This window comes from Phodopus roborovskii, unplaced genomic scaffold (assembly GCF_943737965.1).
Source record: "Phodopus roborovskii unplaced genomic scaffold, PHOROB, whole genome shotgun sequence".
Classification (NCBI taxonomy): Eukaryota; Metazoa; Chordata; class Mammalia; order Rodentia; family Cricetidae; genus Phodopus; species Phodopus roborovskii.
Genome location: NW_026126588.1, coordinates 22490738 through 22518149, shown reverse-complemented (window position 1 = coordinate 22518149; position 27412 = coordinate 22490738). Strand labels below are relative to the sequence as shown.

General features: G+C 45.3%; 1 protein-coding gene across 1 annotated transcript; it reads right to left on the bottom strand.

The window, feature by feature from the left end:
- Positions 1 to 7904: 7904 nt before the first annotated feature.
- Positions 7905 to 25315, bottom strand: Il1r2 (interleukin 1 receptor type 2). Its single transcript, XM_051204505.1, has 8 exons — positions 25177 to 25315; positions 23963 to 24218; positions 18696 to 18876; positions 17341 to 17515; positions 14455 to 14517; positions 12709 to 12844; positions 11019 to 11161; positions 7905 to 8100 (listed from the first exon to the last, which is right to left on the bottom strand). The coding sequence occupies exons 1-8, from the start codon at positions 25283 to 25285 to the stop codon at positions 7916 to 7918; spliced, it is 1248 nt and encodes a 415-aa protein (XP_051060462.1). The 5' UTR covers positions 25286 to 25315; the 3' UTR covers positions 7905 to 7915.
- Positions 25316 to 27412: the final 2097 nt, after the last annotated feature.

Below are 27412 nucleotides of genomic sequence, written 5' to 3'. Positions count from 1 at the left end.
TCACTCATGTCTGTCGAGCGCTTAGAACACACCAAACACAGCCAGTCAGCAAGGACAATCCAAACGTGTGCAAGATAAATCCACCTCAAGAAGCTCAGAGACAAGCAAGGACACAAGCAATGTTATTGCACTCTGAATACATGTAGGTGCAAAGAATACAGTATCTGGGACCAAGACAACAGCCCAGTCAGCAAACTGTTTGCCATGCAAGCTTCAGGACTTTAGATCAAGCCCGCACCCCCTCCCAACTCATGTAGGAAGCCTGGCGTTTTAGAGTTGGGAAGCTGAAGACAGAGGGATTCCTAGAGATAGCTAATCAATGTAGCACAGTCTGCAAGACTCAGGTCTAAGTGAGAAACCCTGCCTACAAAAACAAGGCAGGGACTAAGGATATAGTCCATTGGGAAAGAGTATTTGCGGTGTAATAATCCATTGGGAAAGAGAGCACATGCTGTGCAAGTATGAGGACCTGAGTTTGACTCCCCAGCACCCGCATAAAAAGTTTGCATGGGCATGTACCCACCTGCAATCATAGAGTTGTGGAGAGCAGAGGCAGGAGGATCACTGGGGCTTGCTGGTTCCCAGCCTAGATCGGGTTCATTGAGAGACTGTCTCAAGGGGATTAGGTGAAGAGTGACGGATCAGGACACCTAGCACAGGAACGCATGGTGGATGGTGCCTAAGAAATAACACAAAGGCTGACCTCTGGCCTTTACACACACGTGCACACATAAGCAAACAGACAGACACAGATACATGTGTAGATAGATACAGCTAGGCGGCTGATATATATGCCTGCCATTTTAGCACTCAGGAAGATCACAAGTTCAAGACCAGCCTGGGCTGTGACACAGGAAAGACCTTAACTCGAAAGAAAGAAAGAAAGAAAGAAAGAAAGAAAGAAAGAAAGAAAGGAGAGAGGTAAGGAGGGAGGGAGGGAGGGAGGGAGGGAGGAAGGAAGGAAGGAAGGAAGGAGAGAGAGATGGAGGGAGGGAGAAAGGAAGAGGAAAGAAAAGAAAGGAAGAACTTAAAAGAAAGAAACATGGCCTCCACCATTAAATGAGTTCAGGTTCTGCCACTGCCTGTCAGTTCAATAGAGGGTAACCATGCTAACTGAGTTATGAACTGAATGTTGTCCATGGCTCCTATTTTGAAGCCTTGGCCCCAGCTAGAGGCATTATTATAGATTGAGCTGGAGGACGAGAATCGCAGGGTTCCCAGGGAATACACCATCCCTGGGCTCTTGCTTTTTCTTAGTCTGCATCTTCCTGGGCCATGAGATGAACAGCTCTCTCCTCTCTCTTCCTTTTTCCAGCTACCATGTCTGCCAAAGTCTATGTGGACTGGCTCCTCTGACACGTTCTCATCTTCAATTTATTTGTATGGGGTCTCAGTGACAAGAAAATTAACCAGTACAAGCTAAGGAGGCTGCTTGGTGCTGTGAAATCAGTAAGAAGACCTTTCTGCCAACTGATGGCAAGGGATGCCGAAAGACCGCCTAGGTAGCCTTGCAGCAGGCTTTTGCTTTGGGGCCACCAACTATCTCCCAAATCATGACATGGAGACGTATTATTACTTATGAATGCTCAGCCTTAGCTTATACTTATTTCCAGCTACCTTTTCCTTTTCCTTTAACTTAACCTGTCTCTCTTCATCTATGTTTTCGCCTCAGGCTTTCTACCTTTCTTCCTGTGTGCCCAGCTCTGTGTCTGCTGGCTGGTGGCTGCCTGGCTGGCCTGGGGCATCTCCCTCTCTTTCTCCCTGGTTGTCTTTGCTCCAACCTAGATTCCTCCTCCTATTTATTCTCCTCATCCACCAGCCCTGCCTATCCCTCTCCTGCCTAGCTATTGGACATTTAGCTTTCTATTAGACCAGTCAGGTGCCTTAGGCAGGCAAGGTGAAACAAATGTAACACATCTTTACATAGTTAACAAAGGCATCAGAAACAAATGTAACACATCTTTACATAGTTAACAAAGGCATCGGAAACAAATGTAACACATCTTTACATAGTTAACAAAGGCATCGGAAACAAATGTAACACATCTTTACATAGTTAACAAAGGCATCGGAAACAAATGTAACACACCTTCCAGTCATTAAAGTAATGTTTCCAGCATAAACAAATGTAACACATCTTTACTAGTTAAATATTCCACAACAGACCCTAAACAGGAATGGGGAAAGGTCAGCCAGTGAACAGGGGGCTCTTGGAGTCTGTTGTCCACAACAGACTTGTTTTTGCTTTGATTTTTCTGAAGATGTGGGAAGAAATGAGGTTTTGCAGCCACCACCGCCACCCTGGTTTGTAGTCTGGTTGGCCATGTGAGTTTCAGAAAAAGAGAACTTCCCTGAAGATACGGAAGGTGACCATAGCAGACTGTGGTTGCAACCATGTTTGGCAGCTGAACAGCTTGTCCCCAGACACCAAGAGACCATACCCACTGTACCTGGCGGTGATCTCTTAGAGCCCTGAAGCAGTAACAAGTGACAAGGACGGCAGATGCCCAGGGGGTAGAGAACACATATTCAGGAGAGTAACCACAGAAACAGGGGGAGCATTTGGTGCCCAACTGTTGGCAGAAAGGGCAAAAGCCAGTTGGCTATGCTGCAGACACGTAATGGTCTAAGGTGTGGCAAGGCACCATGCCCAGTACTTACGAATAAAAACCCTCCTGCATTGAGACTCTTGCAATAAATACCTACTTTTTTGTTTTAAGAGCCCTTCCCTACTCCCTTGGGTATTTGATACATGTGAGGCATCAAATACACCTTTGGTACATCAGTGGCTTTGGGTAACTGTTGTTGACACCCACGGTTAACCTGAGTTACTTCTCTCACAGGTGGTATCTTATTGCATAGGGCTTACCCTTTTCCTATCAGCAACGCATTGGAGTGTGAAGCCCCCGACATGATCTGCCTCCCCACATCATATTTCATAGAAGGGGTATGGAAAACAGCAAAACAAACACCTCCCAGTGGTTAGGAGAATCAACCTGGGAAAGCTGGGATCAGCCACATTAAGACATCAACTTGCTTATTTAGCTTGGACTCAAGTTCATGAATCTGCGTTAGTCACGATCCTTCATTCATTAGTCCCTGAATGGCCTGGCATGTAATTGCTTATTTGATAATAGAGTAAGCAATTATAGTCCACTACTCAACGTGAAAATGAAACTTGATGGATCTGACATCTTCCTATTCTTTCCAACCATTGTCCCCGACTCATTGCCTGACACAATCATTCCTCGCAAACATTCGTATTTATATTTAGCAATCTAAGCATGACAAAACTGCACTCCAATCACAGACATGTGTGTGTATACAAAGAAAAAAAAGGAGAGAAAACAAATGTTCAGTTTCATTTTTCCTGCATTCCCTAGGAGGGCAGCATGGTGGAAGTGAACATTTCCTGGACTTCTAAGACCCAGTGATATTTATTTATTACAGTGTGCCATGTATTTATTACAATGGCTTCTTTACTCTCCCGTTGTGTAGGTTCGCCATGCTACTTATTGCACACCCCTTGCCTAGCAGATACCTGACTTGGTTCTGCCTTATATTTTATTCTCCGATATGGAAACTTTTAGACTTCTACAGGAATAGGCAGGACAGCATGGAAAAGCTCAGGAAAACTATCACCAGTGACAAAAATTGTCAACATATGGTCAACCTTATTTCTTTTACTCATCCACCTAAGATACTGCCCTTAATGCACTGCGCCTTTCAGAAAGGTGACAGCTCTTTCTTCCTTTTAATGTATTGATCTCACCATGCTTCCTCTTTGGCATGAATGCAAGTTATTTAGAACCCCAGTATCACATCTTCTGACACCTCAGAAGCGTAGTTTGATGCAGCATGTCCAAGGCACAGTCAAGGTGAGTTAGGAAACTAGCTGGTGGTTCCTTCTTGTCACAGTCAGATTCTTTTCGGGGGTCATTTCTGAAGCTGCCAAATCAGCAGCTGGAGACCCAGGCAGGGAGCTGAAGGGACTAATGAAGGGTATGTAGCGGCCAAGGCCTTGCTGCCCCAGAGGTTTGTGATGCCCTGCCTGGTCCTTCCATCTCAAGCCATTTCACAGAGAAAGCCTAGATAGTCAAAAGCATCTGCTTCCTCTGCCTATTTCTTCTCCCTCTCAAATGGTTAGAAAACAGAGGAGACGACAGGGAAATGTCAAAATAAGGGTCAAAATTGATCCTGGTTCTCCTTGGTCCCAATCAGGGGCTGTTAAACTCTCTGTGAAGGGCCAGGTAGTAAACGTTTCAGGCTTTGCTGTTTGAGCTGCGCTGTCTACAAAGAGCAAAGAAGGCCAATAACAATCCATAAATGTGCAGGCATGGCTTACATTCTGATAGGAAGCAATGTACAGAAGCCAGAGGCAGACTAGAGCTGCTGGAAGCTGTGCTCTGCCTGTGGGTAGCCTACACAACGCAGCTGTTTCGATTCCAGCTGGTGCTTCCTGAGTTTGACTTTTACATGTTAAAAGGGAAAAGTATAAATACACAAAGTACAGCTACATAATTAGTAGAGGTTTCGTTATCATCCCGACTTGTCAAATGAGAAAGGCGGCAGGCAGCCTGTATGATTAAAGGACTTCCCCAGGATCACACAGCTTGAGTTTGAGCCCAGATAGCTTTCTTCCAGTTCTTTATTTCCAACTTTCATCTCTGTCTGGATGCAGCTGAAGAGCATTGTAATGAAGGCAGTCAAGCGTGGGGGATAACCTAGTCACCTGGAACACCACTTGGTCCAGTCTGTGCACACACCCAACTCCAAACAATGCACCTAGCAACCCTTCAGCAACCTGGGAGCCAAACCTGAAGGAAGCCATGTGCACACCCCACTTTGAACAATGGAGTGTGTTCTCCCTTCCCTTATTGACCGCCAAACTCAGATTCTATTCAGTCATGCCCTGATTATGTCTATGTACGAAGGTAGAGATCAGGTCCAGTCTAGATTGGTCTTGGATTCATTTTGTAACGAAGCAAAACAGTGTCACTAAGTGAACTCCTGAGGGAAAAAAAAAAATCCTGTTTGCCATCTTATTGCATATGCATAATTGGGTGTGCATATGATTATAATCAGATGTGTTACAGAAACGGACACACCAAGAGAAATGTTTATGCAAGATAACCTGTCAATCAAAATAAAGAATTGCTCCAACTAAGCTCTACTAACCAAACTTCCCCTTCCTTTGAATCCCATACAAGAAAGTCCTGGGAAAATAGTCAGGCCTTTGAATACCTCACTCATTTTGACCACTGTCAATCTTAACATTGTAGCACTGACTTGTGCTATCAATCTGCTTCAAACAAAGTTTCCTTGACACCTTTGCAAATCTATATGCAGCCTTCTTTCACTTCTTTTAATTAAGAGACTAAGAGCCAGTTCAGATTCTGACCATCAAAGTACTTTATAATTTTGCATTAACATTTTCTTTGCCTTACAACATGGGGAACTATAACTGATAATTGATGCATAATTTTTTTTATATCAGGACACTCAGTTGTATATCACTAATCAGTTCCCTTTTCAAAGGATTGCCTGAGATAGATTGCTAGGAGTAACACTACTGACACCTCTATGACCTTGTCTAACTAATCTTTTGTGACAGCTGGGTAGGGGAAGGAGGCGTTCATCTATGGCATTTGCCATGTTTTATGGTGAGACAAACTAACAATATCTCTACATTACCAGTACGATGTCCCTGAGCAGAAAAGGTAAGAGATTCTTGGTTCTTGGAAACATGTTCAAGTTGACCCCAGTACCTCACTGGCTTCATCCTCATTGCTTTTTTCCTATTCACAAATTACTAAAGGAGCTATGCGGTACTGAGGTGCCTACATCCAAACAGCCTTGATCTTACTCATTAACACCGGATAGGGTGTGAGTGCGCAGGCAACCTCAAAGTTTTTGTCTGACGATCACTGACACAGCGTTTTGTGTGTCTCCCATCCCTGCTCTCGCACTGGCAAGGGTGTGGGTGCTACTAGCTTGCTCGTGTCTTCCTGGCATTCCCATGTTGAAATTTTAGCCCTCAACAGAATGGTGTTAGGAAGCAGCGCCATCGGAAGGAACTTGTTCTGTAGCGGGCAGCTCTCTGTCAACCAGGAAGCACTAGCATCATGATGTTGAACTCCCAACTTCTGGAGCTGTAAGAAATGAACGCCCATTGCTTATAAGCACCGCCCATTTATTGTAATTTGCTACAGTAGCTGTCCTGACCTATTTATTATAATTTGCTACAGTAGCTATCCTGTCCTATTTATTATAATTTGCTACAGTAGCTGTCCTGTTTAGTTTTGTTTTGCTTGTTGTTTGGGGGGGGGAGGATCGTTTTATTTTATTTTGTTTTTGACAACTTGATACAAGGTAGAGTTATTTGGGAAGAGGAACATCTACTGCCTCTATCAGAATGATCTGTAGGCAAATTCCCTTGATGAATGATTGACTTGGGAGGGCCCAGCCCACTGTGGATGGTGCTGTCCCTGGGCAGGTGGTCCTTGGAAGTTTAAGAAAGGGAGCCAAATGTGAGCCTAAGTTGCAAACCAAGGAGCATGGTCTCTCTCTGCTCGTGTGCAGCCTCCAGGTCCCTGTCCTGAGCTCTTCATTGGCTTTTGCTGGTGACAGATCCTCATCTGCAAGCCCAAAGGAATCCTTTCCTTCCCAAGTTACTTTTGGTCATTGGGTTTTCTCATAGCAACAGAACTCAAACTAAGAAAGACAGTAGCAAAACATACGAAGAATGGTGTCTCTAAGCTAAGTAACTTTAAATTTAAACTACTCCGTTGTTCTGTTAAAAAAAAAAAATTAGGGAATTTTTTAAATCAGGCTACATTCCGTTGTTCTTTTTTTTTTTTTTTCACATGTTTGAGAATTTCATACATGAGTACTGTATTTTCTTCATATACCCCCCTCCCTCATTCAACCTTCTGTGCCCCCAACCCCCTCTCAAGTTCATGACATAAATTTTGTTATAAACGTGTGTGTATACATGCATGCATAACCTGCCGAATCCATCTAGTGTTGTTCATATGTAGGTGTGTTCAGAGCTGGCCATTTGGGACTGGGTAACCTACTGGGGGTTAATTCCCGGAGAAGCCATTAATTAGCTGTAGCTCTTTATCTAGGGGCAGGGTCTTGTCCCCCATCAACTGGTGTTGCCATATTCGGATCTTGTTTAGAAGACGGTAATTTTGATGTTTGTTTTTTAATGTCACTTCATTGTCATGTACAGAAGACACTGTCCCAGAGCAGGTGTCCTGGAATTTACACCCTCTCTGAGATATTCTCTGAGCCTCGGGTCTAGGAGTTGTGTTGTAGATCTGTCAGTTGGAGATGGACACTATACACAGTAGTTCTCTGCAGTTTTGACTGGCTGAGGGTTCTTCCGGTGATTTACAGCTGCTGAGGAAAAACTAATTGCTGACTTTGAATCACAAATCCATGCTGACTCTTCCGTTTCGGTATTTTTAAACCATCCTTCCAGAATCCAAAGGGAAATCGCCCTTTTGTAAGGGTACGTAGTGTCTTAGTCGTCTTTGCACCCCCAGGTCTCCCATCAGACTATCAAATGGACTTTTCGCACACTCTAATTAAAAGGGTGGATGGACTGAAATACTCTGGAGAGTTTCCACTCTTATTTAAGACTTTCGTGGTTGATTTGGAGGGGTGATGAAGGATGGTACTGTGCTAGGCATCAGGCCCAGAGGATACGTGCTCCCCAAGACCTCCATGGCTACTGTGGCTCCACACGCCTTGTTCCCACACGTGGGGACCACAAGGGGAGAGACTGCTCCCGCTCGCCTGAACACTTGCCCTGACTTTCAGCTCCTGCTACAAACAACAGAGGGAAAATCAGAACCTCCGAACGGCACAGCCACCGCCATGAGAGACGACACGGGTCAGCCTTACGTTATTTCATCTCCTTTATTTGGTTTGGGCTAGAAGGGAAGTCCTGGTTGTCAGTCGGCAGCTTGGTCAGTCCATAAGTCTTTGCAGCCCTCTGTTTACACCATCTGTGCATGCATATTCCTCCCACAGCCAGGAAGAGCAGCGGCAAGGGTGTCAGAGCGACACCCCAGGAGAACGCGGAGGACACTGCAGAGAGGAGAGGGCGTGAGAAGGAACATCTCGCCGAAGCAAGCGCAGGGCAGGGCGATGGCGAAGAAACAAATCAGAGTTTGTTCTCCTTGATAAATGTGCACTGGTTTCTGGGAAGTTTCTCTCTTATACCAAAGCCAAAGCCACTGGAGGATGACATCTGTGACACCAGAGGGCAAGCAAGGTGGGCAAAAAGTAACTAAAGGACATCACAGAACAAGGAGCCGAGCCCATGGGGCTGTACCAGCTGTGGGTGGTGAATGTAAGAGGGAACTTGCTTTTGTCTCTGTTAGCTAGCTGTCAGCGATGTGCCAGGGGGCAGTCTGCACCCTGCCCGTGCTCACGGGTGTCATGGGGATTCAGTAGGAAGTAGAGGCAAAGAGAAGAAGTTTTGCTTAAAGGACTTTGGATGCCAGTGTTGTGTATTTGACTCCTAGACAACACTGTTACAGAAATACAAGAAGGGATTGTGATCTCATGTTCACAAGGCCACAATTCCACTGTGTTTTGTTTTGTTTTTGAGATAGGGTCTGGCCACGTAGCCCAGTAGGACCTCAGATTCTTGATTCCCCCCTTGCTTCGGTTTAAAGACTAGGTCTACAGGTATGTAAGATTTCCCATTTGTTAGAGGTGTGTGTGTGTGTGTGTGTGTGTGTGTGTGTGTGTGTGTGTACGTGAGTATGCATTGTGATATGTGTGTATGTGGAGGTATTGTAGGGTCAGAGAGGGGGGTATATGCCAGTATGTGTGCGTAGCTGTGTAAGTGTGTGCAGAGACCAGGAACTAACTTGGGAGTCTTCCTCCATCACTCTCCACTTTACTTTTTTTAGACAGGGTCTCCCACTGAACCAGGAGTCCATCTCTTGTCTAGACTATCTGTCCAGGGAGCCCCAGGATTCTTCTGTTGCCCCTTCCCAGCATTGTGATTATGGGTACATGTTACCATTGCTGGCTTTTTTCATGGATGCCTGGCATCTGAATTCAGGTCCACTTTACCTGATGAACTTCTCCTCAGTATCAGATTACACATTTGGAGCTAGTATTTGCCATTCTTTGTCCAGGAATTAACAGGATCTCAAGAGGATTCTATGGGGGATTCTCACACTGCCATGCAGTTCCACATGGATGGGAACATACGAAGCTGTAATTTTCTGAGAAGTAAGTTGCATATGCCTCTCAATCCTAATTGTGCCCTTGAGAAGCAGCGACAGCCTCCCTGAAGACAGACACGCTAAGCAGAACATATAAAAGGACTCCAGTGCAGGGACCATGCACAGTCCAGATTCCTTTGTTGATCTGGTGCCCAGATGGGGAAGCAACTCTGGGATGGGACTCTCATTTCCAAACCTATACAGCTCCTAAGTCACCAGGTCCCTCCTCCCAGCTTGAATGGCACTGGGATGACTTGAGACACCACCCCAGGCACACAAGCTCCACTTACACAACTTCAATCTGGAGGCATCCAGGGCAGTTGCAATCTGGGGTAGCTGAGGAGAATGTGCCTATGGTCAAACAGAGACTCGGGTAGGTGCGTGTTGACAGGGTACAGAGCTCATATGGGGATGCACTGAGTATCAGCTGCCACTCTGAGCTTTGGCCAAATCATCTTCCCAAATTAAAGTCTGCCTACAGCTGCCTCCCTGGACATGTGAACTGACATGGGACAAAGACATTTCGCTGACCGCTGGAGCAGCCTGCTGCAGGTTATTATATCCTGGAATTGTCAACAGAAACTATATTAATTATACCTCACTTTCCTGCTCACCATCCAACAATAAGATTTTTGTTTTCCTTTTTAAATGTCATTACACACTACATTTATTTCCTGTTGTTTGATGGCCTTGACCTTACAGCTGCCCTTAAATCCCTGGTCCATCCAAAGCAGGACAGACATCTTCAACTTCAAGTTCAAGATAAAGAATGATGCATTGCCTTCTAGAGACCACGTGAGGTGTGAGGTCAGCACACCTTGGAGATGATCCAAGGCACAGCCCCAAGAGGACACAGGGGGTTCAGTTCATTGCAGGTTTTTGTGTGTTTGCTAAAAACCATCCCAACTTAGCTTTTCTGTTTCTCTGAGTATAACTTCCCAATGCTGAGTGTCCACCCTACTGACCATTCTTTTTCAAAGCAGACGTAGATGGAATATTAACCTCCTCAGGCATGATGGCCAGACTCCAGGTCCCCAGCACCTACATACGTGCAAAGTGGATGTGGCAGCCTGCTTGTAATATCAGCACCCAGGAGACAGAAACAGGGAACCCTGGACTCATATAATAGCTACACTCATACCATCGTGAGCTCTGGGTTGGAGAGACCCTGCCTAAGTAAACAGAAGGAGAAGGTTGAAGAAACCCAATTTCTCTCTCTCTCTCTCTCTCTCTCTCACACACACACACACACACACACTTACCTGCACATGCATTCATATGAACACACATACATATCTACACATCCAACACATAGACATGCCACTAAAATAAAAAGAAAAGAGAGGGTTTGGAAGCTGGGGAAATATCTCAGTCAGTAAAGCGCTAAATTTGAATTCCCAGCAACCATGTAAATACACATTTATAATCTCAAGTCCGTGGAGGGGTGAAGATGGTCAGATGCCCAGAGCTCATTGGCTGGCCAGCCCTAGCCGAATCAATGTGCTCTACATTCAGTGGAAGACTCTGTCTCGAAAAATATAAGGTGGAATGCAATCGAGGAAAACATCCAAGATCCGTCTCTGACCCCCTACACTCACATACACACACACATATGAACATGTATGTACAATACACACATACACACACACGTACTTGAGGTTTGTTTTCAGTGCCCTACAAGGAAACATCCGTGTGCAGCTCTGTCCAGCGCTTGTGAATCTCTCAGTAAGTTGGCCTTCCTTTCAGGGTCCCCCAGAAACATACCTTCCTTGACTGTGGTATGGAGTGACTGAATACTCCACGGATTCCTGGCAACGCATTTGAAATCTGTGTTCAGATCCTCCTTCGTGACCGGGTCGAAAATCAGTGACACCTCCACGTAGCTATCACCATTCTCTGAATATTGTCTGGGTGAGGAGATGTTTGATTAAGCACGATGCCTGTGTGGCAAGCAGGCTTGCTTCCCAGGGAGACGTTCTCGAGGTAGAAACACCTGCCCTATTTAAACTGACCACAACTCCTGTGGAGTTGGGAGAACTTGCCATCTTGTTTATTTCTTACTTGAGGGGCCTTCTAGCCGGTCCCTGGAGGACAATGTGTCTTGAAGATGCTGTTCATTGTAACAATCAAAAAACATACTCTCTTCTTGGTCTGGATGGAAAACTCCATGGGGGGGGGGGTGAACAAAACCACCTTCAATAATCGAATAGAAACAGAAAATTCTAGTTTGGGGAATTTGACTTTCTCACCAGTCCGTTACTGAATGGTAAGGCAGAGGGAGTTTCCAGAACCTCAGCCCACACCGCCCCCCCCCCAACCATGGGTGTCCTCTCTCGTTGCTACAGCTGCCCTTGTGACAGAAACAAATCCAGGTCAGAGGCATGAGCCAGCCCAGGGAAGAAGGTCCTAGTCGGGGAGGCTACCATTTGTAATGTTAGCAGAAGCCGAAGATACCTCACAGCTATCCATTCATGCAAACAAAGGCATTCCAGAATGTGTTAACTAGGACTATTAAGTAAGTAGTCTGAGTCTACGAACACTGGACCATGTATCGTGCCTAAAGGGAACCGAAAGCGTATGAGTATGCTACAGCATCATTCTCATCCACTCATTGTACCCACAGAGAACTTTTTGTTCATCTTCCCAAAAATGCTAAAGAGGGACAAGCACAAGTCTAGGCTAAATCAAAGTATTGAGACTACTACAACTTAAGAACTAGAGGAGACTGTGAGTCGTCTGTCTTCTTTCCTGTCAATTCTCAGAGTGCAAAACCCTATCCAAGGGATAGGTGCTTATACACAACTAATTCTCTCTCTCTCTCTCTCTCTCTCTCTCTCTCTCTCTCTCTCTCTCTCTCTCTCTCTCCTTTAGAGACACACCAGGCTACAATTCTAGTACAGATACTATGGCAAGGCATCACAATGTTTATGAGGGCTTATGAAAATCTTTTAAGAGCAAGAGTATGACAGAATGAGAAATGGAAATATACCAACTCCAAAATATTTTAGACATGCAAAAACATCGAGAAATAGGAGATTCAAAATGTAGGACCGAGAGAGCAGAATGCTGAGCCCTATCTCTCCGGTAAGATAAGACCATGTGGAAATACTTAGATTAATAGAAATGGGTTAATATTTAAGACAGAGCTAGCCAATAAGAGATGCTAGTAACAGGCCAACAGCATTATCTCTAAAAAAAAAAAAATCAAGAAATAAAATGTTCAAAGAGTCAGCTAGTGAACCGCAACCCATACAAGTCTGGAGACAATGTTCAGTGCTCAAGATAATTTTTTGTTTGTAAAATCCAATTTTTAAAGTTCTAGATCCCCAACACTTTCTCACTTTTTTTAAATGTTACTTTTATTACACTATATGCATGTCATATTAACAGGTCCTGGACATAACACCACCTCCAGAAGGGAATAAAGCACAGCAGAAGACCCTCACCCACTTACTGGTGCAGTCCCTCAGTCACACGGCCACTTGGGTAGGCCACCGAGATAAAAGTGTTGTTAGCCATCCACCATACAATGGTGCTGAAAGATGTATCCGTCCCCAGAAACACCTTGCACGGGACTATCAGTGTTGACCCTGGGTACAGCAAGATACAACACATCAACCATCAGGGGAAAGGCCGTCCTATGTCACATCCCTAAGACAGGCCCTTCCTTGTCTTCTCATCACAAGTCAACTCCTTCCTTGAGAGGGAATTTAGTCTCCTCAAATGGTTCTGCTGAAGTAAAGCTCACTCCTTGTTTACCACATGTCTCCAGGACCGTGCAGGGCAGAGCTCAAAGCACGTGTACTTGGATGGCTCCGTCGAGGTCACTCGGGTCCTACGGAGCATGTACTGTTCGAAGGCTGTCTTCCTCCACAGCGACTCTTAACTACAGAAAATCCAACCACCATGCCATTCTTTCCTTTGGTTCATTCCTGGCCTCAGCTCTACTCTTTCCCAATGCAATGCCCCATTCCAAGAGGGCCCAGGGTTAGCATTAACCCTTTGAAAACCAACTGCATGGCCTAAGGATGGTGCCTTCTACACGGCTGTGCAATTAGCCTGGCTCAATCATAGGAGGCTATCTTTCCCTCCGAGTCACCCAAGAGGAGCAAGGAAAATGGAGAGTAAATCCCGTGCGCTCACTTCCTACTCCTAAGGTACGCCTTGTGCAGTGTGCCTGTTAGCATGCCTGGTCCCGTGCAATACTCAGGGAGAGACAGCATCCATAGGTCCTCCTCCATCACTTCTCGGCCCTGTGACCTTAAACACTCCCCACCCGCACCCCCTCCCATAATATAGTCCATTATATCTAGGTCATGCCTAATGTACAGAAAGTCTGGCCGCGTGCCCAGAACTGGGATAAAACAAAATAAACAAACAGTTGTCACATGACTGTAGTGTCCTCAAAGCAACAAGTCGGACTGGGCTCCACTTAGCTGAGCAGCACCTGAGATCCAGGAACCTGGGAGGGAGGCAGTACCAACTACTGGCGCCACTACTCTGATTTTTCAAGTAGCTGGTCAATAGGCAGGAAGGATGCAACTGATTCCAACTTCTGCACAAGAGCCCCTACCTCTATGGCCCAGGGTTAAACTTTAACATTTAAATTCAACACTTAACAGAGGTAATAATAATAACAATAATAATAACAATGTTTTGCTTTAAAAGGGACACTGAAGCTAGGGCTTAATGAGTGAGTATCAGCACTGCAAAAAAAATTACTAAAACAAACACATAAAAAGGTATGCATATGTTGGCTGGCTTAAAAAGCTACTCTTAAAAAGCCAGCCACTGCTAGCTTTATTTGAAAAAAAAATAAAAATAGATTCTTACTTCTGAGCAACTGCTAAATATTTAGAACATGAATTAAGTTAAATGTGCTAGAGATGCCAACTCTGTGAATTCTCTCCTGCAGTTAATAACCGCTCCCAAACTATTTGTCTTGTTACATTTAGGATTTTGTAGGTATAACTTTGAGAAAACAAAGTGCCATTGCGCTCAAATAACGGCGGTCCTAAAAGCTCTCGGCAAAGACAAAGGTCCCCTGCATTGATCATATCAGCCAATGCAGGGGACCACTCAGGCACTCTACACCCAAAAGACACAGTATGGTCAGCAGATTCAGGTCCCCAAACGCCCAACAATGGGCTTCAGGCACTATCTTGGGCATATGGGATACCCAGTCCTTTCAGATCCTTACCCAGAGATGCTGGTATTGTCTCTAGGGGAGAAATAATCACAGGGATGGTTTCCGTGGGTGTTTCTGAGAAAGTTGGAAGGAAAAGAGATTGCATTAGGGAAATCTTGGATTCAAGCTGAGATTCGGATTCCATTGTTTAGCTAATTAAGTGACCCTTCCCCGCGTGGCCAAGCATTTCGAGAATCGGCCTTTGTCTGGCAACGGAAATGGGCTCTCCATAAAACTGAGCACCTTAAGCCAATACTTTTCCCAGCAGAGACATTACTGGAAGAGGCCACAGTTACACATTCCTCTGGCAGATGGCCTTTTTATCTGCTCGGTGATGAACAATTAGCTAGTCCTCTCCCAGGCTTCCTGAATGCACCCTGGTGATAGCCAGAGGATGGCTTTTGTCTAAAGGTCTGCCCTACCCATCAACATTAAAGATTCGCTTCTTCAAGAGTAGACCCAGGGGTTGGAAAGTCGCCCGTGTGTGAGACTAATCCCACACTGTGTATTAAATTCCTTGACACAGTTTTAGCCACTGATGTTTTGTTAACTAAGGAGGTAAATCCTTCAGGGAGGCTGGAGTGGACCTCCAAGGACTTTGAGCCAGCTTGAAAGAACTGGGCACTTGATGTGAAGCAGAAAAGACATCTGGGAGGGAGGGAAGGGCCGGGAAACATCTCTCCACCGGCCTTATGAGTCCTGTTTCTCCTGCTAAAAAGCAGTTAAATTACCACTGAAATAAGCACCTGCCGAGCTAACGGTGCAGCGTAAGGAGCTGACAGGCTTCTCCACTGGGAAAGTGGCTGGCGTTGCTACCTATAACAAGGCTAAGACAATCAAGGAGCAAAGGCCAGCATCAAGAACCACTCTCTCCATCTTGACTGTGCGCCTGTATGGCCTTGAGGGTGCAGGGCTTGGGAAATAAAGATTTGAGCACCTCAACTCCCAAGCTCCAGCTTGGCAGATCTGCCCAGGACCTGGGATTCTCCTGCATGGGGACTACAGATTCTCTGTGAGCAGTACTCAAGTAACCTTGCTACTTCTGAATAAAGACCACCACCTGAACCACCGTGTCCTACCCAGGTTCACAACTCAGTACAATATGCTGGTCTGCTGCCCTCTAGTGCCGCTACGAAGTATAACACAAACAAGCTGAACCCTGAAACAAGCAAAGAGTTATGAATGGGTTCTCGGGCCACAAGGGAAGAAAAAAGTATAACCCAGAGAGAGGCTTGGGCTCACAGAGGAAAAGTTATTCCTCGTGACGCAAAGGAATCTCTAGGTTCTGTGAGAGAAGTTCTCTTCCCCAGAAGTTATTTAACCCCAAGATGTTCACAAAGCTCTCTGAAAGCAGCCTTTAATTAAAGATCCCAATTGTGTCTGATCGTCAGGATACAGAAATACTGCATCTTCCCCAGGGCTGAGTCTGTGGCTCACATATTTTATTCTCCTTTTGCTTAGCTTCCTCTCTATCACGTAAGAGGTGGGATGGACACTAAATGGCTGTTAAATGCTGTCCAACACATCCCTTCCCCCCCCCCCCATATAATCTGTCCCGGTATAGGCTGAGCATCGCTTCTGTGGGTTTTAAAGACTTGAAGTATTCTAAAATCAAACTTGTTGAGCACCAAGGCCGTGCATGAAAAATTCCACACTGTGAAACTTGGTTTCATGCACAGAGTTATTTGAAATACTGTGGTAGCCACCCTGGTTTAATCCATCTTTAATCTCAGCGTGGGAAGACAGCAGTAGATTCTCCAGTTAGGAGCCAGCCTGTAGTCCCTGGACCATAGAGCCATTCTAAGTATAGTCTGAAACCCTGTCTCAAAACAAAACAAAAACAAAAACAAAAAAACCAATAATTAAAAAAAATTGTATCAATCTATCTTTGGGTTATATATATAAAAATATATATGAAACAAAAACGAATTTCATGTTTAAACTTGTACCTATCCCCAAGATATCTCATTATGTCAATGCCAGTTCTTAGTCAAGACTCTAGAGGTTTCTGTTGTCAACTTCCGGGCAGATAGTGCTCACCCCGAATGAAAGTCCTAGACATAACCTCAGCGGACAACAACCAGGACACTTTGAATGGGTCCATGTCAGTGCATAGCACTCTGGTCAAAACCCAGTAAAACAGGACTGGAGAGATGGCTCAGCGGCTAGGAGCACTTGTTGCCCTGGCAAAAGGATGAGGGTTCAATCCCCAGCACCCACACGGAGGCTCATCACAACCTTTAAGCCTTGTTCCAGGGGACCCAACGGTGTACATTTGGTACACATACATGAGTGGAGGCAAAACATTCATACACATAAACTAAAACAAATTTAATTTTAAAAAGGGAAACAGTGGTCCTCAACCTTCCTAATGCTGTGACCCCTTAATACAGCTCTTCATCTTGTGGTAAACCCCCCAAGCATAAAATTATTTCATTGCTTCTTTCGTAATTGTAATCTTTCTACTGCTATGTATCCTGATGTGCAGGATATCTGACGTGCAACCCCAGAAGGGGTCACAACCCACTGCAATAAAAATCTCCGTACCTTCGAAGTCTATACTAGCGCATGGCAAGTGTGTCCTGACCAGCTCAGTTTGCACCTTCGGTGTTCCGGAACACCTTGGTTTGGCTCCCCCTAGTGGTGAGTTGCCATTTTCCATCACCTACTTGAATCTTCTACCTGCCCAAGAATAAATTCGCCTTCTCTCAGAACTCCCCTGTATATATGGTTCACAGTATCCTGCGCATGCTTAGGAACATTTAGAGTAGTTGTGACATGTGTTTTCCTTTTCCCTTCATGCCAAAGACATTCGAGGGCTTCTGTGTGGTTCTGAATGTATTCGCACCATGCCATTCTAGGCACGACAGGTTCCTCAGCCGTTAAGTACTTACTCACCTTTGACACGGAATTCAATGTTCCTAGTGATGTTGTATTCCTTGCCCTCGTGGATAAATGTCGCAACACATCTGTAATAGCCCGCATCTGCCATGGATGTGTTGGATATCAGTAAGCGTGTGGGGTCTCCCGCTCTTAGAAATTTCTTGCTGTCTCTATCCAGGAGGACAGAGCCCTTGAGAGGAAATGTACCTTAAGGTTACATCATCATAGAATGGCTGGAACACTTAGGATCATATCATTGTCAATCAATGTAGAATCTGTAACCCAAAACTTTCCCCGGTACAAAATTACACTGACAGTTTTGTCTTTTGGGGCCCACTTTTAACTATATTTTTAGGAAAGTAATTTTTTTTTCTTCCCTTGAGGCAGGATCTTGTCATGTCGTTCACCCTGGCCTGACATGCTTGATTCTACTGCCTTAGACTTCTGGATTCTGGGATGGCAAGGATGTGTGGGCCCATACCAGTTTAGGAAAAAGGAATCTGTTAACATTCTCAAGATTAGCTTATTTTAGGCCATTTAAGTACAAATGTATTTGAGCAATGTCAAGGAAGATCTGAATTCAAGAGCCATGAAGACAAAAACAAGGGTGTGAAGAGGCCGTGTCGCAGGAATTTCTTTAAAAATCATTTCAATTTTGGGACTTACTACTGGAGAGAACATTTCTAAGTAAGTGAATAGGGGATCTGGGGTCTCATATGGACACAGGGTCCTGTAGGGCAAGACCTCCAGTAAAATAAGGGAAGGCACACAGGTAAGCAAATCCTTAGCATACTATGTCCTCAAGAATTTTGCTTCCTATACCCTGATAAACTCATGCATAGTATCATGTGCCTGTAAACTCAGCATTGGGGAAGCTGAGACAGGAAGATTACAAGTTCGAAACCAGACTAAGCTACCTAGAGAAACCCAGCTTATGCTGGAGGTAACAATGTCTGGTGACCTCAGAATCCGCACAACACTTGCCATTTTATTTAAGAAGAGCAAGGGGAAATAGTAACTGAATTTACTCCTGCAACCGAAGAGTCGCCTTGTGCTTTAAAAGGGATTTCTTTAGCATGTATATAAAACTTTTGTAAAAATGAACAGGGCTTCTTTTTCCTCTGCTTATTTTTAGGCAAGCGACAGTCAATCAAAATCTCTTTAGCAGCTATTTACTCTGGAATCATTTCATAGTCTACCTAAACCTTACCCAAACCACCCAAGGACCAACAGATAACACTAATCACTGCCATTTTGATTAATATTCTAGTTCCTGCTGTGTAAGCGCATGTGTGTCTACATGGATGTGTTGTCTTTGCACAGCTTTTGTGTATGCGTTCCATGGGTAGCAAACTTGTTTTGGAGCATACCTTATACCACTGCACCTTTCCATCAGCTCTGTTGGGGATGAATTCTTTCAGGTCAGGGCACACTAGCAGCCCCGTGGTTGAGACAGCTGAGATTTGCAAGTAGGAGATAAGTGGCAGAGATGCGTCAGTGTTCTTAAAAACCTTGAGTTCCATGGACATTTCCTCACAGTGAGATGCATTTCTAATTGTTTATTGAAGAAAAGAAGGAAAGAAAGAAAGAAACAGCCAATGAATGGCAAGACAGAAATACAAAAATGCAAGAGTGACTTCCCACCCCCATTCAAATCTGCCTGCATTGTCTTGGTGATTAGTGCTTAACTCCTGACATGATTAGTGCATTACATTCTAACGCTATATAGAAGCTGTGCGTCCTGTGTTTTCCATGAAGGACCCTGCAGAAGCTTCATGCCAGTGCCCAGGACACTGAGAAACCCCCAAGTCTTCTCCAAAGGGATTCCAAAGTTGAGGGCCTTGAACTCAGCCTAGATATGAACCAAGGAACTGCCCAAACAGATGGATTCCCCAGAACCACTGTCTCCATAAAAACAAACAAACAAAAAACAAAACAACAACAACAAACTTTCCTTCCTCTAGGAACCCTTTACCAAATGATTTCTAGTTTCAGGAAATGGCTGAGAACTTCGTGTTTAGACTTTAAAAGACATGAATAAAAGTGCATGGCAAGGGGCGTGGGGAACAATAATTTGCTGAGATGTTTTTAATTGTCAGTCCACCCATAATCCTAATATTGTGATTCAATCAAGCCCTTAGAATTTGAGAAAAGATCAAGGGTAAAAATAGTGCAGGAAATACGAGGGGAATAGATGAATAAATTAAATGTTTAAAGTAGAGAAACAAGGGCTTGGAAGGCAGAGAAGCAGTAGACCACACACTTGGTGTGGATGAGGCTCTGCATTTAATTTGCAATATCCAAAAAAATGAAAGAAAATAAAACATAAAAAAAAAATGATTGTATCAGCTAAGGCCCTAAGACGAATAGCTACCTAAGACACACCCAGTGAGACCATGAGAATCAATTGGAAATACGGTATAAAAGTTACTTTCACAAAGAGTCTAACAAAATACATCCAAAGAAAGAACATATGACAAGTACATGTGAGAGATTTGATAAATCCCCTAACTGGATAAAAGCTTTAAAGAGGAATCAGAAACATAAAACCAAGAAAAATTAAGCTAGATGGGCAATTTACACACAAATAAACAAGCAGAATGCTAACTCTCACTTTAAAAAAGAAATGAGTAATCACACTTGGGATCTAAAGGACATTGAGAAATCAAGCTGTATCTGTGCTGGAAGTCCTTGTCTCCCTACACCCACCCCTCCTCCTCCCCAGGCTAGCTGTCTCAGAGTCAGAGGGCGCTCAGGAGAAAAGTCATCAGGAGTCTGACCGGCTGTGGACCCCATAAGCTGCCGCCAGCTTCCCGTCTGTCAGGTCTACCCGCCCACTGATGTACGGGTGGCATGGCTCTTATGGAGGTAACCAACTGTTCTCTGGTTGCATCTGAGGCTTCTTCCACAGAAATGCATGCTTGGTTCTGCCAACCCGATCTCCAAGGCTAGAGAGGTCATAGGCCCTGAGGGGAAACTTTCTACTTTTGTTTTGCTAAATGGACGCGATGTCATACTGTTTATACCAGTAGACGAATGCCACTCTCAGCCTTCACCAGAGAGGGGGTGGCCACACAGACACCCAGTGCTACTACAAATATAAAGAGTGTATGGAGTGCTCAGCCCTAGCTAGGACACACACTCGCAGACTCGGAGAACATTTCAGACGAGGGGGCCGGAGGAACGTAAAACCCACAGCTTGAGGTAATGCCACGGGAGTTAGCATCTTCTGGATGCGGCATTGCCCCCCCCCCTTATTCATGAACTGCTAGCAGCTGTGCTTGCCTGGGTAACATTGGGCTGGTTCCAATTGCATAATTCACTGGGGAGGAACTGCCTAGGTCCACTCCTCACTGAGGAAGAACTATGAGCAATGAATGGGTACCAGGGGAAGGGGTTGCCGTTTGCTTCAGCCGCTAGTAAGTTGTCTGTGTTCTCCTAGTAAATAAGCACCCACCCGTGCTGGTGCAAGCAACCATGATTAAACAGGACGGGACACACACGCGCGCGCGCGCACACACACACACACACAAAGACACTAAAGTTGGAAGAGAATTTGGGCAGGGGTGGGGTGGGGTTGTGAAAGGGGGTTTCAGTGGGGAAAAGAAGGGGATAAAAGACAGCAATGGGAAATGAAAATGACCGAAATTCAGTAAATATGTGTCTGAAGTTACCCAGACAAACCAAAGGGGGTATGAAGGGTGCTCACGGTAGCTAGTTTTAGTAAAGTGCCCTCCCGTCGAAGAATACATATGGAAGTAATGATTACAATGGTGCTGTCAACTTCAGTAAATTAAGCACGCATTTAAGTAACCTTAAATTAATAATGTGTGTGTGTGTGTGTTAAGCACACATTCAAATAACTTTAAATTAACCATATATATGTATGTATACACATATATGGTAATAGTGATTATAATAGTGCTTTCAACTATAGTAAGTTAAGTTCGAATTTAAGTAACCTTGTAAGTCTCTCTGGCTACTAAAAGACAAAAAGCAGAGGCTCTTGGAAATCCCATAAACTATGAGAAATCTCCAGAAAGCAAGCTTGCCACACGTATTGAGCATGACAGGCTTGTTCACATTATTGATCTGGTATTCATTCCAGAGTTTTTTCCTTTTTTTTTTTTTTTTTTTTTTTTTTTTTTTTTTTTCCTCTTGGGCAAAACATTAAGACTGAGGACTGTTTGTTCTGGCAACATTATCTTGACTACTTTGAGCGACTGAAAGGTCATGTGGGTTCCCAATAGCAAGAATATAAACACGGAAGAACAGGGCGGTCTCATGTCCTGGAACTGTAAATACCCAAGTTTGTCCTAGCAGTTGCTGGAGATTTCCATTCTAGTTGGAGCCCAGTATTGCACAGTCAGAAGAGAAGGCAAGCATCCCCCAGGCAAGGAACACCCCAACACCAGTGTTTTTACCACCCTACCTCAACCTCAGAGCTTTCCTTTTTCCTTGCAAAAATAAGGGCATTGGCAATAATTCTTAATCTAGCATAGAAACTAACTACAAGGCCAACGTTCACCCCTCCCTAACATTCATACCTCTAGGTAATAGTCCTGCAGGGGCTCTGGGCTCATATTGGTCATAGACCATGAGTCCCTGTATACCAGATCCTTCCCATGCTGTGGTCAGCGAACCTAACCCTAACCCTCCCAACAAACCTCTCAATGGGGAAGAAAACTGGGACTTGCGTATCAGGATAGGGGTAGGGCTGTCTTTCTGTCTTTCTGGTTGGTTTTATTTTTGTTTACTACAAGTCTACGTTTTCCTAGTAGTGTTCCTCAGAGTCAGATGGAAAACCTTGGAGGAAAAAAAGATGCTTTGTGCCTGCTGCAAAATCTTATGTTCCCATTTCCCCAATACAGGAGTAAGAGATCCCTGGGCTGATCCCTCAGCAAAATTCAACAGGTCTAAACCTGTCTCTAAGCTAGTTACAGGGGAAGTAAGGCACGCACACAGACCCCAGTGCCAGGCTGGGTTTGACCTGAAAGAATTATTGACACCACAAACACACACACACACACTCACACACACACACACACAACTCACACACACACACACTCACACACATTCACAGACACACACAACTCACACACACAGACACACACATTCACAGACACACACACTCTCACACACGCATACACACACACACACACTCACTCACACACGTTTTTTATACACCCCCACCTCGGACTGGGGCTGATGTTGTCTGAGCTTCTTCCATTTGTACGAAGAACATCAGCTTGTGTGGTCTCCTAAGTGTCAGTGCCCCGGGCAATCTCTGCATGAATGAGTTAATGAATGGGAACAGGATTCTAAAGCCAGCAGGTAGGTGGCGCAAGCAGAGGCCCCGGGGGCAGAAGCAGCAGTCATCTGGAGAGGGAAGGCTGCTCTCCAGTCCTGCCAAGACTGTGTCCTTTCTGGAGACCTGGGCCAACAAACGACCAAGATCCTCAACAGGAAGCCAACAACGTTACCCTTCAAAAAGCTGCAGACTAGAGCGGTCTTTTTAACAAACGGGCTGAGAGAGCGGCAGAGCGAGCCCTGTGCAAAACCAGGGCTGGCACCTGAAACATGGGAGTTAAACATATGTATAGAATTATAGGAAGAAAATGCAGGGGGAAGCTTCAGAGAACACAAACTGTAGGAGGAAAGTACATAATTTAGAATTCACCAAACTGTGACTGCATTTGAACAAAGGACGCTATCAATGGAGTGAACAAGCAAGCCAGAGAGTGAGATGAAGTATCCCCGAGTCCTACAGCTAATAAGGAGTAGACGTTCCCAACTCCCCCAGTTCAATAGCAACCAAAATACAGTGCAGCGCTCAAAAGTGGCAAGGACTTGAGGAGCCATTTCTCCAAGAAACGTATACAAGGGGCCAAGAAAGACATGGAGGGCTGAAACACCCAGCAACTACAATCAAGCACAGGAGCTGCCATGCCTAGAGCACGGTGAAAAGCCAATAGCGACCTGCATTGGCAAGAATGGAGAGAATGGAGAGTAGCAGACCCCCGCGGGGATGGAAGTCTATGCAGCTGCTGTGAACAACACATTGGTAGTTCCTAAAAAAATATAAGTCCAGACATAAATAGCCAGGTGATCCAGAAGCATGAACAAAAGCTTATGTAGTAAGTCATAATGGCGTTACTGGAGACAGCTGCAAAGCAGGGCAAACGTGGATGTAACCTCTCAGCCCATTCTCCTGCACCACATCTGCCTGAGTGCATGGATGCTTCCCACCAGGGTGATAACGGACTAAACCCCTGAAGCTGAAAGTGAGCCCCAATGAAATGCTTTATTTTTTTTTTAATAGGAATTTCTATGGTCATAGTGTCTCTTCATAGCAATAGAACACTGACTAAGACAATGGGCTAGGCCCTTCTATATAAACCATTAATCAAAAAGCATCCCACATATTTGCCTACAAGTCAGTCTGAAGGAGACAATCCCTCACTGGATTTTTTTCCTTTCTCCATGAAGCTAGCTTCTGTCGAGTTGGCAAAATAAATATAAATAAATCCTAACCGGCACAGGGACTCTTCGGGGACACGAAGGAAAACCACAGTGTGACTTGTCATCTGTGTGCTGAAAACCTGGAGACACCCCGTCCCAGCCCCAGAGGTCTTACCTGAATGTGCAAATGTAGATCCCAGAGTCCTGCTGCACAGCGGGCACTACCCAAAGGGTGGCGCCCTTCACCCACATCCTGGGCTCATCTCCTGGGATCAGCTGAGAGGAGCTCTGTTTCCGCCAGGTCAGAAGTGGGGAAGAACTGGCAGAGGCTTCTGAACGAGTCAGAGGGCACCTCAGAGCTACGGGCTCTCCTTCCAGCCTGAATTCAGATTTCAACTCTCTGCCACGGAATCGACAGTTGTCCCCAAGCACTGATGGTCAAAGACAGGAAGCTTTAGGTCACAAACCTGCTCATATCACAAAACCTCAAGAGCCCAAACTGAGGGCGGTTCCAACTAAGTCAGATTCCGTATGTTCCCAACAAACCAGCCTGTACCCAAGGACCAGTGTTACTATGACTTTGGCCTCCCAGATGATAGTCTGGGGATGGTCGATTTCAGTTTTCATCCTGAGGAGGGAGGGGGCAGGCTGGAGTTCCAGTCTTCAGCACCTACATTAGAAAGCTCACAACCATCTGTAACTCTAGTTACAGGAGAGCTGACACTCTCTTCTGACCTTCCAGGGCACCTACACACACACACACACACACACACACACACACACACACATACACACACACAGATACACACAAAATTTCTAATCTTCTTTTTTTTGAAGATTTAAATACATGGTTATAATTTTTCATTTGTTGATATTGTAGGTTAAAAGGGATTGGTTGTGACAGACTGTATGTTTTAAATCAAAGGTGTGATAGCTAAAGAAACTCTATTTTATGCTAAGCCTACATCTTGCATCTTGGTACCCACTTGCCATCTGTCTCTGACTCCAGCCCCTGGCAGGAAACGACCTTGATTATCTAATCTTGGCAAAGCAGAACACGTCTTGGTTTGCTTGTGCAGATACTCACTCATATTCTTCTTATACTTTTTTCCTTTAAAATTCCCTTCCTCGCTCCCTTCCAGCAGCGATGGTCTCTAGTCTGGCTCAGAGACTGCTGCCCCTGCTAACAGTAAACTTAACTAATTACAATCTGAATCAAGTCTGCGGCCCTTTTTCCCAGGGGTCTCAATCCGTAACAAATGTATCTTTGAATAAGGCCGGGTTTGCCATGTTCTACAAGTTTGCAGTTCGCGGTCTGTTTGGAGAATTGTTTTCCCCAGAAATGCTGGGTGCAGCCCTTTTGCAGCTGATGCCGTTGTTGTTTCTTACCTGTGTGCTCCTCTGGCGTGCGGGGGGACACGGAAGCCCTTTCTGTGTGCACCGGTGATGAGGTGGTGAGGGCAGACACCCCGGTCACCAACACACACAAGATGAACATTGTCACCAGCTTCCCGCGGGCACAGGGCTCCCACAGCCTGCAAGAGGAGAAAGAGGAGTCAGCGGGAAGGTGAGCTTCCGTGGGAAGATGGTCCTGGGGGGGGGATAGAACAGGCTCTTGAAACTGCACCGGAGAATGGGAACATCTGGCCTACAGAGTTTCAGATAAGAAAATCCAAACCATTTGTATCTGTCTCCCTGTGGCATTAAACCCCCAGGCACCTCCCGCAGACTTACCTGGAACGGAAATTTCAGGTCCCGAGCTCTGGCTTTACAGAAATGCATCTCGGCAGCTCCTGCCCTGGGCCACTGTTTGTAACCTTTCCTCCTCCCAGCCTGTGCCCACACCATTCTGAGTGAGGTATCTCCCCCCCTCCCCAGAATAAGCCATGCACCACCCTCCAAAGTCTGCTGTCTGGCTCCGTGGTCTTCTGCAACATTCTTCATTAAACACAAGAATCTATGAGGATTCACCTCATTCTATCTACCATCCTACTGTTGCTGAATTTGCGAACAATTCAACAAATCACTAGAAGCCAAGAGGTCCTCAGGTTTTACTTGTCATGGAGCTTTTCCTGGCTCCACACAGGCAGATTTAACAGGTCATGGATGAAAAGCCAGCAAAAGGAACTGCCCCCGTCATTACCCATCCACTCAGCCCTCTCTGTTACCTGCTTTCCCTGACAGTGATGGGAACTTACAGGGAGCTACCCTGCCTCCTTGGCCTCGGGTTCTTCCGCTCCTTTCAAGGCAGAAACAAAGCAAGCTACTCCTTCTGAGTGAGGCTTTGGTAGGGATTACGCTCGGGGAGCCATGGGGGGAGCAGAACGCAGACCAAGGGCCTCCAGATCACTCTGAAGGGGCAAGGACAAAATCATTCCTACACAACCAGAGATGCTCGCCTTGGACACCCCAGGAGATTGCTCTGAACTGAAATCCCTCTGTGAGGGAAACGGCTTAAATAGCATTATCCTGCAGAGCCTGTTTCTCATTAAAGACAGAAACAGGGTTGAGAAATCAGCACTCGCTTCATCTGACCCATCCCACCCTCCACCCTCAAGATTATTATCTTCTGAGATTTTAACTGTTCACGATCGACATTATCTGTTTCTGGAAGCTCCAAAGACCAGAGGCATAGAAATCTCTCCTTGACCGTTCTAGTGACGTGTGGTCCTGATGGTATGGGTTAGAAACCTATAGTTGGTCATGTCTGGGGAGCTCACTATTGTCCTCTGGATCCTAACAATGGCACTTATCTGTGTGTCTGTATTTGCAGCCCAGTTCTTTTTCTTGGCATGGTTTTCTTAGTACTTTGACCAAAGCCAATAAAGATGAGGCTCTTCCTGACCCTGAAGAAGCATGGGAGTTTCCCGAGGGTCCTGATTACGTTGTGAAAAGGCACATAGGATTGTGGCTCTGACGATATTGAAATTTTGGATAAATATTGGGTCCCCTTTATCTTCATAGATAACGGTGGGACCGAAGGAACCCCCGTCCAAGAAATCTTTCTAGCAATTCCAAGGCCAAGCTGTATTTTCACAGACTCTCTGTTAGGGATGCCTATGAGTTTTGAACTGGGAACCTGTCAAAGCAAGCTAGCTCATGAAGACTTTTCTGGCTCTGCAGAAACCTATCAATCCTCTCTAAAGAGATAAAAGCAGGTGTCAACTGGAAGGAAAGTAAAACTCCTTACTTATATTCATCTCTGGGCAGCTGACATTCAATGATGGTCCAGAAGCTGAATTAGAATAGAACAGGAAACTCTTTATATAATAAAAATTTTTCCCTGTTTGCCGGTCAAGGTTTACCTGAAAGCAAGGCCCTGCTAGTGTGATAGTAACTCTGTGGGGAAGGTGGTAGATCCTGAAGGACCCTCAGGCCTCTTCAATCCAGGCGGTGGCATTCTCCTTAGGGGACCTGACCTGAGCTTGGGCTTCCTGTGGGATGCCCCTCAGCTTGCCCTCTCTGAGGTGACCCTTCCTTTGACAGTATGGACACCGGTTCTGACCTGGGTGTTATTGCTTCTATTGGATCTGGCTGAAGATCTCCAGGGACCATGTGGGGTTGCCCTGAGGTAGCAGTCAAGTCAGAGAAACCAGTGCTTCATAGGCTTCTCTAATCTCTTCTT

What these genes read in the sequence shown, in the direction of transcription:
- Il1r2 (XM_051204505.1), bottom strand. Translation starts at nt 25,285, where the DNA reads ATGTTCATCTTGTGTGTGTTGGTGACCGGGGTGTCTGCCCTCACCACC. An exon ending in ATCTACATTTGCACATTCAG is followed by an intron (nt 18,877 to 23,962) that starts GTAAGACCTCTG and finishes ATAAACAATTAG; the next exon opens with AAATGCATCTCACTGTGAGG. An exon ending in CATTGAATTCCGTGTCAAAG is followed by an intron (nt 14,518 to 17,340) that starts GTGAGTAAGTAC and finishes CAACTTTCTCAG; the next exon opens with AAACACCCACGGAAACCATC.